Here is a 15,918-nt window from a genome sequence, read left to right as displayed (position 1 = left end):
AGGATCCATAACCCCATGCCACAACATTTACCCTTCATCTTTTTAACATCATGGTACGGGTCTAAACGGCAAGAGAACGTTGCTTCATTTAATATTGGTTACAAAGTCATCAGTGGAATATGATGCCTGTCCGTTATTACGTTATATTACACCGCGTGTTATTACGGTATAGTTACGGTATTATGTCAACTTCACAGTTTTACGTTCCGCGTGCGTATGATCCCTGATCGGTTCAAGGTTTTCGTGATCTTTAAAGTAATTTGCGTTCACCGCTGCATCATTCTTCACCTAAAAAATAGGAGCTGCATGATTTGCTGGTAAAAATCCCTAGGGCTGTCAATTGCCATTCTATTTTTTTCCAATCCAGTTATTAGATTCTGAGATACAAGACGGAAATTACTTATACCCAATTTCCTCCCCCCCCCCCCACCCCACCCCCCGGCGGTCTCGGTGGTTATATTTCCCCGGCTGCGCCAGATCAACAATACAGCTCCTCCCGTCTGACTGAGCACCGGCTCCCTCTTACTCATGATTGAGTGAAGATCTGAGTACTTTCCACGTGACACTGCGGAAGGCTGTTCCTGACACTGCACAGTTGAGCTGCGGTTTCGCGAAACATCTGAGTGGAAAATCCAGCGACTGAGTACCCTCCAAAGCATCTGCCAGTACCACGAAAGCGTCCATGGTAGTTTATGGGCGGTCGTCTTGCTCCACCTAATAACTGGTGCCATCACCACCGGCCACCGCTCGGAGCGAACCCACCTGCCACGTGGGCGCAGAATTTAGGACCACACGGCACGGTTATGGCGCAGCTCTCAAAACCAGCGATGCGATCACCAACAGGCATAGTTAAACCTGAGCCGAAAGGCATCCGAATGGGAGAATTGGCAGCAAAGTCCGGCCCAGTCCACTGACGGTGACCGGACGGTGCCAGGCGCGGAGGCCCGCTCCCGGGGTCAGTAGCCCGGTCAGGTACGATGACGCAGCAGTGCGCCGGCGGCGGCGACGGGCGGTGCGTGTTTGTTCAGCACCCACACTCGTCAGGGAAATGAGCTTGACAGGGAGAGGAGCTTGCCCGGGAGAGGAGCTGGCCTGAGAGGGCAGCTGGTCCGGGAGAGAAGCTGGTCCGGGAGAGAAGCTGTTCCGGGTGATGAGCTGGTACGAGAAAGGAGTTGGTCCTGGGAGGAGTTGGTCCGGGAGAGCAGCTGGTTCGGGAGAACAGCTGGTCCGGGAGAGCAGCTGGTCCGGGAGAGCAGCTGGTCCGAGAGAGAGAGAGAGAGAGAGAGAAGAGAGAGAGAGAGAGAGAGAGAGAGAGAGAGAAGAGAGAATAGAGAGAGAGAGAGAGAGAGAGAGAAGAGAGAGAAGAGAGAAGAGAGAAGAAGAGAGGAGAGAGAGAGAGAGAGAGAGAGAGAGAGAGAGAGAGAGAGAGAGAGAGAGAGAGAGAGAGAAGAGAGAGAAGAGAGAGAGAGAGAGAGAGGAGAGGAGAGAGAGAGTAGAGAGAAGAGAGAGAGAGAAAGAGAAGAGAGAGAGAGAAGAGAGAGAGAGAGAGAGGAGAGAGAGACGAGAGATAGAGAGAGAGAGAGAGAGAGAGAGAGAGAGAGAGAAGAGAGATATAGAGAGGAGAGAAGAGCGAGAGAGATAGAGAGAGAGAGAGAGAGAGAGAGAGAGAGAGAGAGAGAGAGAGAGAGAAGAGAGAGAGAGAGAGAGAGAGAGAGAGAGAGAGAGAGAGAGAGAAGAAGAGAGAGAAGAGAGCGAGAGAGAGAGAGAGAAGAGAGAGAGAGAGAGTAGAGAGAGAAGAGAGTGAACGAGGACTGTCGAGAAGAGAGAGAGTCCACTTCTTGTTTAGCGAGAGGAGAGAGAGGAGAGAGAAGAGAGAGAGAGAGAGAGAGAGAGAGAGGAAAGCTGTTCCGAGGGATGGGATGGTCCGGGAGAACAGTTAGTCCGGGAGAGCAGCTGGTCCGGGAGAGCAGCTGGTCCGGGAAAGGAGCTGGTACGGGAAAGGAGCAGTTCTGGTACAGCAGCTGAGAGAACAACAGCGAGCTGCGCCTCCTGTCATAAGTCGTGGCCGCTGACCTCTGGCCTGCCCGTTGTAGCGCGTCCCATCCCAAACTGGATTCGTTATCGGCTCATTCTCCATGGCGTCCGCATGATGGATGGCCAGGGTGCCGCTCGAACGGTTTTACTCGGCGGGCGTTTCACCTTGTCAGAACACATCTCGGTAGTTGTTTAGGAACAAACAATCCCTGAAGAACTGCATGCGTGCTGGTGACTCTGTTCGGTCCTTTCTGTCGGCGCTTGGCAATCACTTGCGGCCTGCGCCGGCCACCCCCTCGTGCCTGGCACGAGAAGATGCCGGCGGCGGCTGCACTTCGCTCCCACATCTGCAGACCGCCGCGTCCTGGCCCATGTCCGGGCCGGCCCTCAACACACATAGCACGCTGGCCTCGCTTGGGACGAGGTCAGCTCAGGGTCAGGTCAGTTCTTAGGGTCAGGTCAGCTCTTAAGGTCAGGTTCCCTCTCAGGGTCAGGTCAGCTCTTAAGTTCAGGCCAGCTCAGGGTCAGATCAGTGTCAGGTCAGCTCGGGACAACTTTATCCCAATAACAGGCATGCATAGACATACAGCTTTTTATGCCTATGTCATACAAAGCTGTAAGTCTGCAGAACATATCACGAAGGCTCGGACCGAGTATGGCCCTTCAACACAACATAACCTTACATTTACAAGTAAAAAATCGAACCGCTTTGCGTCTCGCCCACGGCTTCTGTGGACATGATCACTGGCGAGTCGAAGATAACATGTGCAGCATGAGAGACGCAAACGTATGAAATCTTAAATTTTCTAATGCAATTAAGGTCTGACGGAAAACGGTAGTTTTTGTGCTGGTACCATCAATGTTCACGAGGCGTTTCACGACTCCTTAATTGAGCCCAACCACTCGTTGATAGGAATCCTTGAGAAGTCGGAGGGAAGCCATTTCAGGGGCCGCACAAGACGTCACGATATGGCAGCCCATTAGCGGGACGCCAGTCTCTACGGAGAAAGTGACGAGACAGGTGAATACCGCTCACGAGAGCTGGGTTCAGTCTCACCGAATCCGGCCGCCACGCCAACCGGCTTGGAGCACAACAGTCGCCGGGTAGAGCGCGCAATCAAACCGTCGTCATGGCGACGAATGTCCTTAAAATCAAACGTCCTCAAAGCTTCTCAGCGCTTTTTCCAAAGGAGGAGGTGAAATTTCTGGTTCCAACGAGATGTCCCATTTCCAGGAAACGCCGCAATAATAAGCATTGTCATTTCTGCGCTTAACTGTCATGCATGATTGAGGCGTAATGTTTCGGGCTTAAGTAGGCGATACCATGACATACTATTAGCACCACCCGTCCTGTTTCCTTTGCCAAACTGCTCCCTCCTAAATCCTGGCGACGCTCCGTCTCGTCGTGACATGGCGCGGCCGTCAGCCAAGGGCCGTATCAAACCAAACAGTAAGTGCGAATCAAACTAAAGTTTGATACGCCATGTATGACATGAATACATATAGCTATGACGTGGGTGCCAGATATGAGCGACTCGACCATTGCATTTGTACTCGGCCTTGATCGCCGCATGGCTTATGAAATGACAGGATTTTAATGGCGTCACTATGACGCCATGAATGCCAAGGTGAACTACAAAATACTCTCCCCGAAATGGTCTCCCCATTTTCGTGGGCGTGTGGCCCAGGCACTTGAGAGAGCTGGGTCTTAAGAAGGGCAGGACTGTGAAATGCTTCGATAGATCTTCAAAATAACTATGCCAGCTCAAAATCCCGTACAAATGTGGAGCACTCCCTTTAAACAACGAACGACTGGCAAAGGGAAGGGATCATTCAGCGCAAATCATTTACGTTTTGTTACTGTTGCTGCCAAACTGGCGAAGGCCCGTGTTTGATTACTGGACATGAAGATAATGCGGCACTGAGTAAGTTGCGCAGTAAACCTCACATTCGCCAAGGTACTCGGTACACAGGTTGTTGTCCAGTTTCTCACAGCAGACATCTTCCGATTCGGCTCTTCCCCAAGTGATGCGTTCCCTCTGCATGCCTCCCCAGCATTTACCGTCGTAACACCTGTTTACGCTATCTGCCGTTGAGATATGTCGGAACAATCCCGCGCGGTTAGGTGTTTAGTCACGCTCGCTTCGCAAACATCACTTAAGAGGAGCTCCCTCGGCTGCAGACCTCACGTATGAGGTGGCCATTTATCGAGGTGTTCGTTTCTAGCATGCATTGTTCATGCACGGCCGGACCACTATGTTTCCTCCGCAGATATGACGGGCTCATAGTCAGCATGCGCAGTCCTGGGTATTCAAACAGCCCCATAATTTGCCAGGGGAAGATGGCTTGCGACCTGTTTTGGGCCAGCGAATACTGAAGGTGAGGTCTTCCACAGTAGGGCCAGAGAAACTTTACCGAATGCGCACGGACACTGGTATAGAACTCACTCGGCTGATGACTCAAAACATTGGGTGCAGCTTTAAGGCTCTAGTCCTCATGCGAGAGTTTTCTGAAACGAACTCTTTGAGAAGTGGTGTCAAAACGCAGCGATGGGACTGCGTATTTGTGTCCAATTGTCTTTCCTCCTCCGCTTTTATATGCTTTATTATGGTTACTGAGCTCTGCTCGCTTAGTTAGCCTTAATAGAACGCTAACGTCGCAACGCCTATTAGGATGATCAGTTGCCATTATATAAGACCATCGTTGTTTCGATGATTCACGGTTCCCCTCCCCCTTCCCCCTCCGCGTCAAACGTGGCAGCAACACCGGACTGCGATGCTCGCTCATGACATTCAAGCTGTGAGTCATGTGCACGATTCCCGATTGGTTTCTACCATGTGCAATTGCAAAGCGTCCTACCCGAATACGCGTAGCTTCGGTAACTTTCCGTGACACCGCAAATGAAGGCATGGATGAGAGTACTTAGGTTAGCTGGAAAGGCCTTCATATCCATAGCCCACTCAAGCCAGAATGTTTTGGCATTATAAGTCCATAATTTGTGTGCCACATGAGCTCTTATGTTGAATTGTCTATCTCTAATTTACCAGCAATTAGTAGCTAAATAGCGTTATCAAGCAAATGCCGCTGATACTGACAGCACTGAAAAGAACCAACGTTGGTTGCATTCAACGTAACTAGATTTTAGTTGTATTGATCATTGTCAATGGGCCATAGCTTTACAAGATGAGTGCTGGGAGAAGGAACTGTGCCGTGAGAAAATGACGCAATCTACCGCCAAAATAGCAAACACACTTGGAGGGAGGATGAAGCTGGAGTCCAAGTTGGTGGGGGAGGGGAACGTAGCCGACATAACTTATTAAGAAACTACACCTCGGTGGCAGTATAAACAAGGTTTGCTCTATAACGTCGTTTCAACACCACGTTCTGGTACACTGAAGGTCAATAAATCATCATAGGAAATCTGGACTCATGTGGAAAATTATAACCACATACTAGGGCTTGCAGGGGCCGTGTAGTACAGGGCATGACGTCAGTGTTGTCAGATAGGGAACCAGTTCAGATGAGCCCTCAGACTGTTGCGGTGCGGGCAGTGTGGTTCGGTATGGTACAGTACTGAAAAACGTTATAGGTGATGAACTTGCAATGTAGGTCGGTTGAGGTTCTTGGCTCTTCAAACAGCTAACGACCTGCTCATTCAAATTCAAATGAATGTTTCGACGCATTCCCAGGGACAGCAAACTCTACGAGATCCCGCTCATTTTTCGCAGCATCTTTTCTTCGTTGTGACGCGCGCTTCTACGTCGTTACTACTTACAACGGAGCGTGGGGGCGCGGGCTCTCCAGCGTTGCAAAACAGGCTTCATACAAGACGGAATTCTTAAAACGATGGGGGACAGGCCTCATGTGTGATCATTATCTCGTTTCTGTGACATTTCAGCCGCCCGCTTGCAAACCTGGCTTGACAGATTATTTTGTTAGGTTTGGAACAGAGGCTGCCTTAGCCTGACACGTAGCCATTTCTCTCCCACACTGAGGCATTGTGAGTGGAGTTTTGGTATGGCTTATGTGCTGAAACGAGTGGGACGTGCCTCAGAGTGCGTTTTGCTTGACACACGCAAAAGGTACCGGCATCTCCTGCGGAGTATCATGAAACGATGGCTCTTTCCGCTGTCAATACGTATGCATAAGTTTGAGTTCAACATAATGCAAACAGAGAATTAGTTTCAACGATATCAGTGAAGCCAAACATTGCACACGAATGCAACGGACAGGATTAACGGCCGGAAAAAAAGAGCGATAAAAATATGTATGATAACAGCGATTCAATAGCAATGCAATAGTGGTTTCGTGATTTTAGTTCCCAGTCCCTTTGAACTCAGATACGTCGGTGCGAATGAAAGTGACGAAGTAAAGAGTAGGTGGTGACAACTCCACACCAGAGGCGCAGAATGTGTCCACTGCTCTGAACAACCCGAATTGGCTGTAAACATACCTAAGTTTGTTTTTTGTGTTTTGTTCAAACGCCGTCATGACGGAAATGTACTTGTTCTAAGTATGTGAGGTTTGTCACGATAATTATTTACCAGGCGATATCTACCGCCAAGGCACGATATGGCATGGGCACGCGAGACACAAGACCCCTGAACTCTTCCCGCAGTCAAGCTCCCAAAGAAGTAGCGCTCGTGCCTCTCAGGCTATGGACCCGGAGATGAAGACGTCAGCGCTCACAGCGTCAGGACGAGCACTGGTTGAACAACGTGTTCCGATGGCAGTCTTGTGCCTCAGTCGACAGGAGAGGCGTGCGCTGGCAGGAGAAAGTCACCCCCTGCCCCCCCCCCCCCCCCCTCCCCAGCTACCGCGGCAGAGGCCTGGCCTGGAGACCAGCAGATCCGTGACCTAGAGCCAGAGCCATGTCGCCAAATCCAAAACTGCGGCGTTGCAGGGTCCGTCGCCGCGTACTGGCCGTGAAGTGCGTGTACCAGTGCGACCTTGCAGGAGGCTGATTCCGCGCTCTTTTTCTGTGAGGTCAGCTCTCGTGTACTACACGAATCTTATGGGATTTGCATGGTGCAGGAGATGACTTACTATAAGCTCTGCGTTGGCAGCAGCGGGAGGCGCGCTACACCTCAGCCGCATCAGATAACACGGCCCGGCAGGCAGCCGCAGACCGCACGTCGCGAGCCGTTCACATCGACATGCTAATTCGGCCTGGTCGCTCGTTTTGGCCCGTGAATGGAGCGAACCACAGGCTTGATACCACTTGCGTATGCAGAGCTAGGATCTCTGGTTGAAAATACGGCCCACATCTCTGCAGGCCCTGGCGTGCCAGGCCAATGGCGGTGTTCGCGAAGAGCATCGCTCTCTCCAGGGATAGACGTTTTGGTTTGATGAGTATAAATGATTGTTCAGATGTGCGTTTTTAACACCGACGTATCCTAGCTAGGCTGTTTCCACCTCTGCCCTCCCACCATCGCGCTGATGTTGGAATGCAGGACCAGATGCTAAAACGCGCGGGAACTATCTTTTGATCAGCACGGCGCGTCCTAACTGGTGACAAAACCCCGCACGGAGTTCAGACCTCATGTGCGGTGTGGTGCGTAGTTTGGTACGGTGAGTTACTGGAAACGGCTCAGCGCATGCACATGCAGTGTTGGCTAAGGTTCTCGGCTCCTCTGACAATGTAAGTCCTGTTCGTTTCAGCTTAAAATGACCTTTCAACGTGCGGTAGGGCTGTGGAGCAAACACCCCAAGCGGTAATGTTGTAAAAGTGTCACCTGATGCACTGTCCGGCAGGGCGGTCTAACGGCATCGTTGCGAGTATGCCACCGCTGCCGGACTGTTCGAGGGTGACAGCGACACGCGAACGCACCACACACACCTCCAACAGGCAGCTGCTGCGATATTCGGACCCCTTGAGTCCGAACCACGCGTCTCCACCGCTATCGTCGGGACATTTCCAGTGCTCAGTGATCCGCGACGCGGGTCAGCCTACTTCATGAGCCCGGCCGCCCTGACGGCGCGGCACGCACGGTTCATGAAGGCATTCTCGTCTAAACTAGTCTCACTCTCGCTAAGGGAGCGCGCGCGGATCAGACGCGCCCTAACGAGCAGTCCGATCAAACACATTTTAGCTTGATGATATTTTATCTCCTTACATGATATGTGGGATTGTCTCCCTGGATGCGAGGATCTCACAGATCAGTGTGCTCTGTGCCCCCGTACCAGGCTTCCCTGACAGCGGGGAACTCGCATACAAGTGCCTGTCTGAACCAGACTTCCCTGACAGCGGGAAACTCACAGACCACTGCCCGTCTGACCTAGCCTCCCCGGCGGCGAGGAACTCACAGATCATCGCCTTTCTGAACCAGTCCCTCCGAAGGCGGGGAGCTCAAAGACCACTTCCCGTCTGAACCAGCCTCCCTGACGGTTCAACACGGCTGTAGAGTGTGCGTCTAAGCTGGTATACGCTGACGGCTGGTCACTCACGGGTCGCCATGCGTCGTGAACTCGGTGTCGTATCGTCCGGCGGCGCCGTCTGGCACGGCCGGGTCCTGCACCACCGCGTAGCTGTCCAGGGTTGACGGCGACTGCGCAGCGACGCCGATCGCCAGCGCCAGCACCAGCACCAGCACCACTCGTCGCACCATCAGCACCATCGCGGCCGCTGCCGACCGGTGGTGGTCGCGCGCGCTACTGACCGCCGCGCGAGAGGTCGGCCGCAGCAGGGCGGGCGGCGCGGCGGGCGGCCTCCTCCTAGGACGACAGGGGACGCGCCGGTCCGGCCTTCGGAGTCCCAGCAGTCCGCTGGTCGGACCTGACACGCCGAGGATTCCACTCAAGCGGCGGGGCGCAGCGGCACGAAAAAGACGCTGTGTGACAGCACTTGACGCATGCGTTCCGCTCGTACGAAAGGGACGCTGGTAAGATGGCGTAGGTTGATGATGAATGGTCTCTGAGGTCCGAGATCATATCAAGAGAGCAGATGGCAAGGACGTTTTTCTGGTTCTGGTAAGCTGTAGGGGTCAAAGACCAAGGCATTGTGGTTCGCTACCTGTGGCGTAGCCAAGGCTTTTGGTCATGCCCCCCCCCCCCCCCGCCTAGAGGTGACGGGGGACATAGGAAACAGTGCTTTTGACTTAAAACAAAAACATCCCTCGCTGCATCAAAATGGGATCCCGAGCCCAACAAGATCCCCAAATTCAAAACGAGTCTGTTTGGTGACGAAGTGGGTCTCCCATGGCTCTCCTTGTTCCGATTTCATCTATCCCTGTGTGAGAACCCGCTTACGTTGCTGTTTGCTACCATTGCCAACGTGACGCAGTAGCTGTCATCGTGACTCGTGATCACGGCGACACCTAAGGACAAAAGCAATACCAAGCAAGCCGTCGCGAGCAATGAAAGACAAGCTGCTTTGAGCGGGCATCAGTGCTAGCTGGACCGACACTGGCCTCTGAAGCATGTTTCCCAATAGAATCAGCGCTTCCTCAGAAACATTTCAAAGAAGAAATTGCGAGTTACAATGGATCCCACTATAACTGGTGTTTGTTATCTTTTTAGAATGCCCTCCCTCGCCTCCCTAAGTTTGAGATACCCCCGATGCCGAAATGGTATTCAAACCCAATCAAATGTCACTTAAACCCACAAAGAACAACGAGAAACCTGCGGCGTTTTTGGGCAGCCGGGGTCCCAGTCCCGAAATAACATGCATGAAGCTCCGCTCCTGCAGCGAGCTTAAATCATCATTTCAGGGTTAATCAACGCTTGGAATTTGTGGGATCTAGGTTGTCACATAAGTGGCGCTTGTGCTGGGAAAGACCAATGTCGTTCAAATGTCAAGTGAAGTGACCAATGTCGAGCTGTGTTCTACTGTTTGCACAACACTGTTCGCAGCCGGTTGACAACAATTCCACTACAGCTAACAAAACTCATGCTGACCAATATATGTAGGCTTAAAGGGCCAATATATGCACAGGGTGTCCAAAATTGATGCGCGATTGTATCCTCTTTGATAACAGAAAAATAATTGAGACAGATTCATGATTTATTGTCAATGCAATCTCCACACAGTCGTATACACTGCTGCATGCGCTTCGGCATGCCGCACATCAGGTTGTCGAGAGTCCCCGCCTTGACCCTCCGTCACGCCGCTTGTACGCTTTGGAACAGGGTATTTTCTTAAGTGGCCAGCGACATCTTGCTCAACTCCTCACCGACGATCGCTCCAAGATCCTCGGTCGGCAGCATGTCGGATCTGTTGCCTGGCCACATACCCTTCTCCCAGAAGCCCGGGAAGTTGGCGCGGCACCAGTCCTGGGTCTTCCTGACGTGATGAGCTGGAGCACCGTCCTGCTGCAAAATCGACCTCGACATGTCTGGCGGAATTTTGACATTGGTTGGCGGGCCATTCTCCTTCCTCCGCTGCATCGCCGAGGCTGCAGTGTTCTCCTGCACCTCTCTGACGTAGTAGTCGGCGGTGACAGTGTGCCCATGCAAGACTTGGTGTGGCTCAGAGAGGCCTCTGTAGACCGTCACGCCCAGAGAAGAATGTTTAGCAGCTGCGTCAATGTCTCGGCGATCGGCACCTCCGATCTGTTGTCGGCCCAGACCCGGTCGTTCTGGCGGTTAGGTGCTGGGAAGACCTCGACGGGCGACTTGTCACTAAACAGGACGCGTCTCCAGTCCCGAACGGACCAGTTTTTGCAGACCTTAGTGAATTTCAGCCGCCTGCGCTTCCGGTCCACGGTAAGCCTTGGCTGCAACATGAGCCCGAGCAGCTTCAGTTGCAGGCTGGTCTTCAGATACCGGTGGATGGCCCACTTGGAGACTGGGTGCTTCTCCGTCGTCAGTTTTCTCGTCTGGGTTCTCATTAAGTGGTGCCTTTTGGAGGCCGACTTTGCAATGACGATCTTCGCCACTCGGCTCAAGGCCGACTTCCGCCTACGACCTGCGCGGTTTTCGAGCGTCTTTCCTGAGCGGTCGCGGGCCAGCCAGCGCTTAATCGTCGCTATGTTGACGCCAAAGCCCATGGAGACATGAACCTGGGTCATGCCGCCTTTGGTCATCCCGTCCACGCGGAAGCGGATCGATGGCTTGTGCCCTTTCGCCATAATTGCCGATTTGAGGACTCGACGCGTTGGCGATCTCGAAAAGAATGACCTCTCCCGCCCGCTAGCGGCCGAGGTCAGGCCGACGGCTAGGGCCACGTGACCGTCGGACACGGCGGGATGCCCTGGGGCCGAGCGCGGTACCATTTCACTCACACAGCGTTCCGGAGAGGGAGATGATAGGCGGCATTAATTTCGGGACACTCCGCAGGCCTCACACTGGAAAATACTAAGATACGCATGAGTCGTGATAAAATAAATTCAGTTGTCACTATTGATGCGTTGTTAATTGCAGCATACCGCTCTAAACAACACGATTCCACTATTTAGTGAGCATGCTCCTCCATGCGTCATCGTTTAATTGCGTCATGTAACGTTTATATGACGTCAAAGGTACTACCGAACTGGCGGTGCGAAATTGCCACCGTAGCGGCCGGGCTGACTGATTGATCGGGGCGTCCTTATCGGGGCGTTCATTGCATTCACATACTCGGTTATAACGCTATTCTTAAAGGGAGTGTTCCACATTTGTATGGGGTTTTGAACTGAAATCGCCATCTTGAAGGTCAATTGATGCAGATCACAGTCCCGCCCTTCATAAGACCTAAGCTCCTCTTATGTCTTAGCTACACAAGGACGAAGATGTGCAGACTATCTCAAGGCCACTCAAGCATCCATGACGCCATAACGTCATTCAAATCCTGCCATTTCATATGCCATGCGGCGATCAAGACCGATAAATATATAAGTGTTGAGTCGTTCACATCTGACATTCGCGAACACAATTTCCAAATATAACGGCAGTTAACTAGCTCTTAATCAATGTTGCGCGAGGCACGATGACGTCATCAAACAATGCCGTACAGGCGAGCATATTTACCAAAGAGGGATTTTTTGTTCCCTCGAGCAGTCTCTCCGTTAACAAACGCCCGGGTGGCCGGTTGGATGGCCTTCGCTCGGGTGGGGGTCAATTTGACCCCTTGAGATCTCAGGAACTAAGAGAGCTAGAGACACCAAAGTTACAGGGTGTGTTGACTTGCACCTGAACTCACTCAGGGAAAAGTTTGAGGTTCCGAGGTCATGGCCGTCGGGTAAAATAAGGTAAAACAAGGTCAATCTCCAGATTGATCTCCAAAGTACTCCAGAACCTAGATGCCTGTCCAAAGCAAAGTTCACATGCTCTTTAAAGGTCATTTACCTTGTTTGAACTTTCGAAGGTCATGGTAACCAAAATCATACCAGACGACTTTGAGTTTTGCATTTGAATAAGCGGTAAAAAATTACGCTACACCGTATGTTCCTTAAAAGAAAATATTGATCTGAGTCATTTTAGGTCAGTGACCCATTCTGATATTTGAGAAGTGCATGGAATATATATAAGGTGGTTCCTGTTACCAATAAATTCGAAATGAGCACTAGAAACTACCCTATACGGCAAGCCCTAGAGTGCTAAAACAGATTGGTTTTGACCTTGGCCTGATCTTCAAAGCTGACCTTAGGTCAATTGAATTTGTTCATTCAATAGCTGTGTTGCCTAAACGGTTATCTCAGGAATGTATGGTCTCGTCTAACACTCCGTTGTGCATCAGATTGAACGATTCCCTAGAAATTGACTTCGCAGAATCCGTGGTCTGACTTTGACCTGTTATAGGTCAGCAACATTACAAGTTGCATCTAAGTCCATAGTACTAAACGATTTGCTATCCAACTGTCTACAGCTGTGCAAATTTGGCGCGGCTGCGCTCCGCCGTTCGGAAACCATTGTGAAAAAACTTTGAGAGGTGGTTGGGCAATCTGATCCCCACCCGAGCGCGTGTTAAGTTTTATCTGGGCCACCCTGTACTTTTAAAAGCTGCATCATGTTGCAGCCAATTGTTCGTTGTCCCAATCCGGGCCTTATCATTTGACAGATCTGTCAAACATTTGAAGACACTTGGCTTAGCATATGAAAGAGTTAGTGTGACAAAAACATTCAGTACGTACAGGATATTAGTTGGTTCAAAGCTAATATGACACTACGGGTGATGTGTTTGGGTGTATACTACCAAGTAAAACAAAAATTAATTGGGGGAGGGAATGGTCTGTACTTATTGGTCTAGTGTTCTCTCCTTGCTTATATGTATTGAGGTAACTCAGGGAACCAACCACTAGGGGGGGGGGGGGGGGGCGGGCGGCTTAAGTCAGCATTGCGGGGCTGAGGTCCCCGGAGATGATTTGGAGTGACGCCCCTGTGTGAGCCGTGTGGAAATGAACTATGTTTACCAAACAAACTCTGATTTGGAGGAAAATCCCGCCGTCAAAGCCTGCATACGCTTCTCCCACTCCACCCCATTTGAACAGCCTTATACCGAAGGTATGTAACTCAGACATCACCTAAAGCTGCTTCTACACCTGCAGGAGGTAGAGCATGGCCGTAAAATGTTATTTCGTAGCACTATCTTGCAGCCCGCGGCACGACATGCATATAAGTATGCTTTTTTCCAGCTGACCAAATTCCGTTTATCGAACATAGGCGTGTTGTATAAAATAAACAGATGCGTGATGTCACTACCCATTGGATAGCATTTGATCCAGCCAGATTGTTTGAGATCTTTATTTTTGCATTAAGCGTGTTTGGTGAATTTCTACATAACCGGATGAGAACAGTAAAGACGGAAACTCTCAAAACTAGCTGAACGCCTTTTCTCTTGTGATTGACGTAAGGTTGCATACTCAATCACAGCTCTCGATGCGATGAGGCCAACCATGTCATCCACTACAGATGTTGAATTTACGAACGCGATGCAAAAAGTTAAATATCGTTTGCTCACATGATGCCATTCAGCTCCCTTCCCTCATAATCTAGGAACGTGTGCTGACTCATTCGCCACCACCACCGTACCACACCGCCCGCCCTGATCCGAGGGTCCGGCCGTAAGACCCTTCAGGTTCCACCCCTTCCACGAGGGACCTCCTTTCTAGTGACCGAGCGACTGAAAACGACAAGCTCCGGCAGCCAACACTCAGCACCTCCAGCGACTAAAATGACTAAATCGACAGCGAATCGGTTAGAATTATGCCAATAGTTTGTAGGTGAGCTCATTTCATCACATCTGGTGCTTCCTTCGATGCTTTCAAATATGGGGCATTCCCTTTAAGATATTTGGTTCTGAGTCTTATTTCCGTCATTACTCGTACCATTGCCCTAGTTCCTTTCCTATATAGCACAACACTTGATTCGTATTTTAAACTTGCATGATGCGCATCACCTTGGTCCAGGGCAAACTGAAATCCGTTGATGACAGGAATCGTGCTGACGTACACCGGACACGAATAGCTCGAGCAAGTGGGTTACAGGGAAACGGCGCGTCAGTAATATATATAAGCATGGTGAATATGCAACAAATGCAATCTTTTAATGATCAGTTCTTCAGGTGGAATGAAAGCTAAATTCGCTGCACTAGTATGTGTTCACCAGTTGGTCTCAAAAGCAAAAACTGGAATGTATGGAATGTACTCCCATAGATCTGTTAATATATGTCCGCGAGCTAATTACCTTTTCATTTAAAGGCCATGGCAAGGACACGTCATCTTTTGGAAGCTTTCAACACGTGCGATGGGCGATATACTTCGGGGTGAAATTTCTTCATCATCACACAACGTTTAACTGATCAAGTACAACTCCGCCGACGTAAACATTTTCTGGGCCGTGTAGATTGTGCGACATGCATTGAACACGAAAGCAACATGAATGTTGAAAACTGCAGCTGCTTTTACATGAAAAGTTACACATTGAAAGCTGGAAGAGAGTATAAGGTAAAGGAGTATGACGGTAAGCCTTTGAAGATATTGAAGCAAGCATCACACATGATGAAATAAGCTAAGTAACGACGGTTAGCATACTTAATGTGGAAAAAAACTGCTGTGGACAGCATACATTCTCTATCTAGCCAATGTGATGTTCAGTACGTCATTACTTGATTGCGTCATCGGAGCTCGCACAGCAATAACTGAGAGCCAATTGGCGGTCGTTATATCTGAAAAACGTGCTCACGAGCGCGATATATGAAATGGCGTCATGGATACCTAGGTAATCTTAGAAATATTCTGCACGATATAGTGTGCACATATCTGTAGGCGCGTAGCTCAGAAACTGCAGGGACTTAGACCTTTCAAAGGGCAGGGCTGTCAACTGCACCGAATGATCTTCAAGAACTTTATTTCAGTTCAAAACCCCATTCAAATGTGGATCATTTCCTCCAGTAAGTTGAAGTGGGAGTTTGGGATATTACATGGTTTGGATGAAAAGGTGAAACTTTCGCGATTTTCAGACTAACGCAAAAATACAATATGACCTAATGCAAAAGTCATCTATGGAAGGTGTAATGCAAAAGTCAGAATATCCATGACCAAAATATTTTGAGGCTTTTTAAACTATTTTCCCATACTTCTAACTGTCAGATATACGAGAAACACATCTTTACATTTTTCAGCTCCCATTTATTTTTTGCTCACCGTAATCTCAAGCTAGCATAAGAAGGCGCGTTTAACGACCTAATGTAGCCAAAATATACCAACACAAGCTTTTAAGCAGGGAATCATGCCATACTGGCAGGCAGGATCACGGCGTGGGAATATGTTAATGACAGGCTGATCGATGATCTGTGCGCAAAGTGCACGGAACAATAAGGCGCGCAGCCAGAGCCTTGGCAAGGGGGCGGGGCACTGAGGGTCCACTGATAGCAAAAGTGTCCCTCCCCCCCCACCCAACAAAAACTCGGTGGATATGGCCAATTTGCTAATGATTAAATGCTTTTCTTTCATATTTTTGCCTTCATCT

General features: G+C 50.3%; 1 protein-coding gene across 6 annotated transcripts in view; it reads right to left on the bottom strand.

The window, feature by feature from the left end:
* The window catches only part of LOC119089602 (CD109 antigen), a 62,249-nt gene extending 53,595 nt beyond the window's left edge, over positions 1–8,654 (bottom strand). For all 6 annotated transcript variants that reach the window (XM_037212364.1, XM_037212365.1, XM_037212367.1 and 3 more), the window contains exon 1: positions 8,482–8,654. In XM_037212364.1, coding sequence (XP_037068259.1) covers positions 8,482–8,491 — 10 coding nt within the window. In that variant the 5' untranslated portion in view covers positions 8,492–8,654. The remainder of the gene's footprint in view (positions 1–8,481) is intronic.
* Positions 8,655–15,918: the final 7,264 nt, after the last annotated feature.

The sequence above is a fragment of the Pollicipes pollicipes genome, unplaced genomic scaffold, assembly GCF_011947565.3.
Source record: "Pollicipes pollicipes isolate AB1234 unplaced genomic scaffold, Ppol_2.1 Scaffold_3087;HRSCAF=3621_pilon_pilon_pilon, whole genome shotgun sequence".
NCBI classification, from domain to species: Eukaryota; Metazoa; Arthropoda; class Thecostraca; order Pollicipedomorpha; family Pollicipedidae; genus Pollicipes; species Pollicipes pollicipes.
Note: the sequence above shows the minus strand (reverse complement) of the source record. Positions and strands in the feature narration are given on the sequence as shown.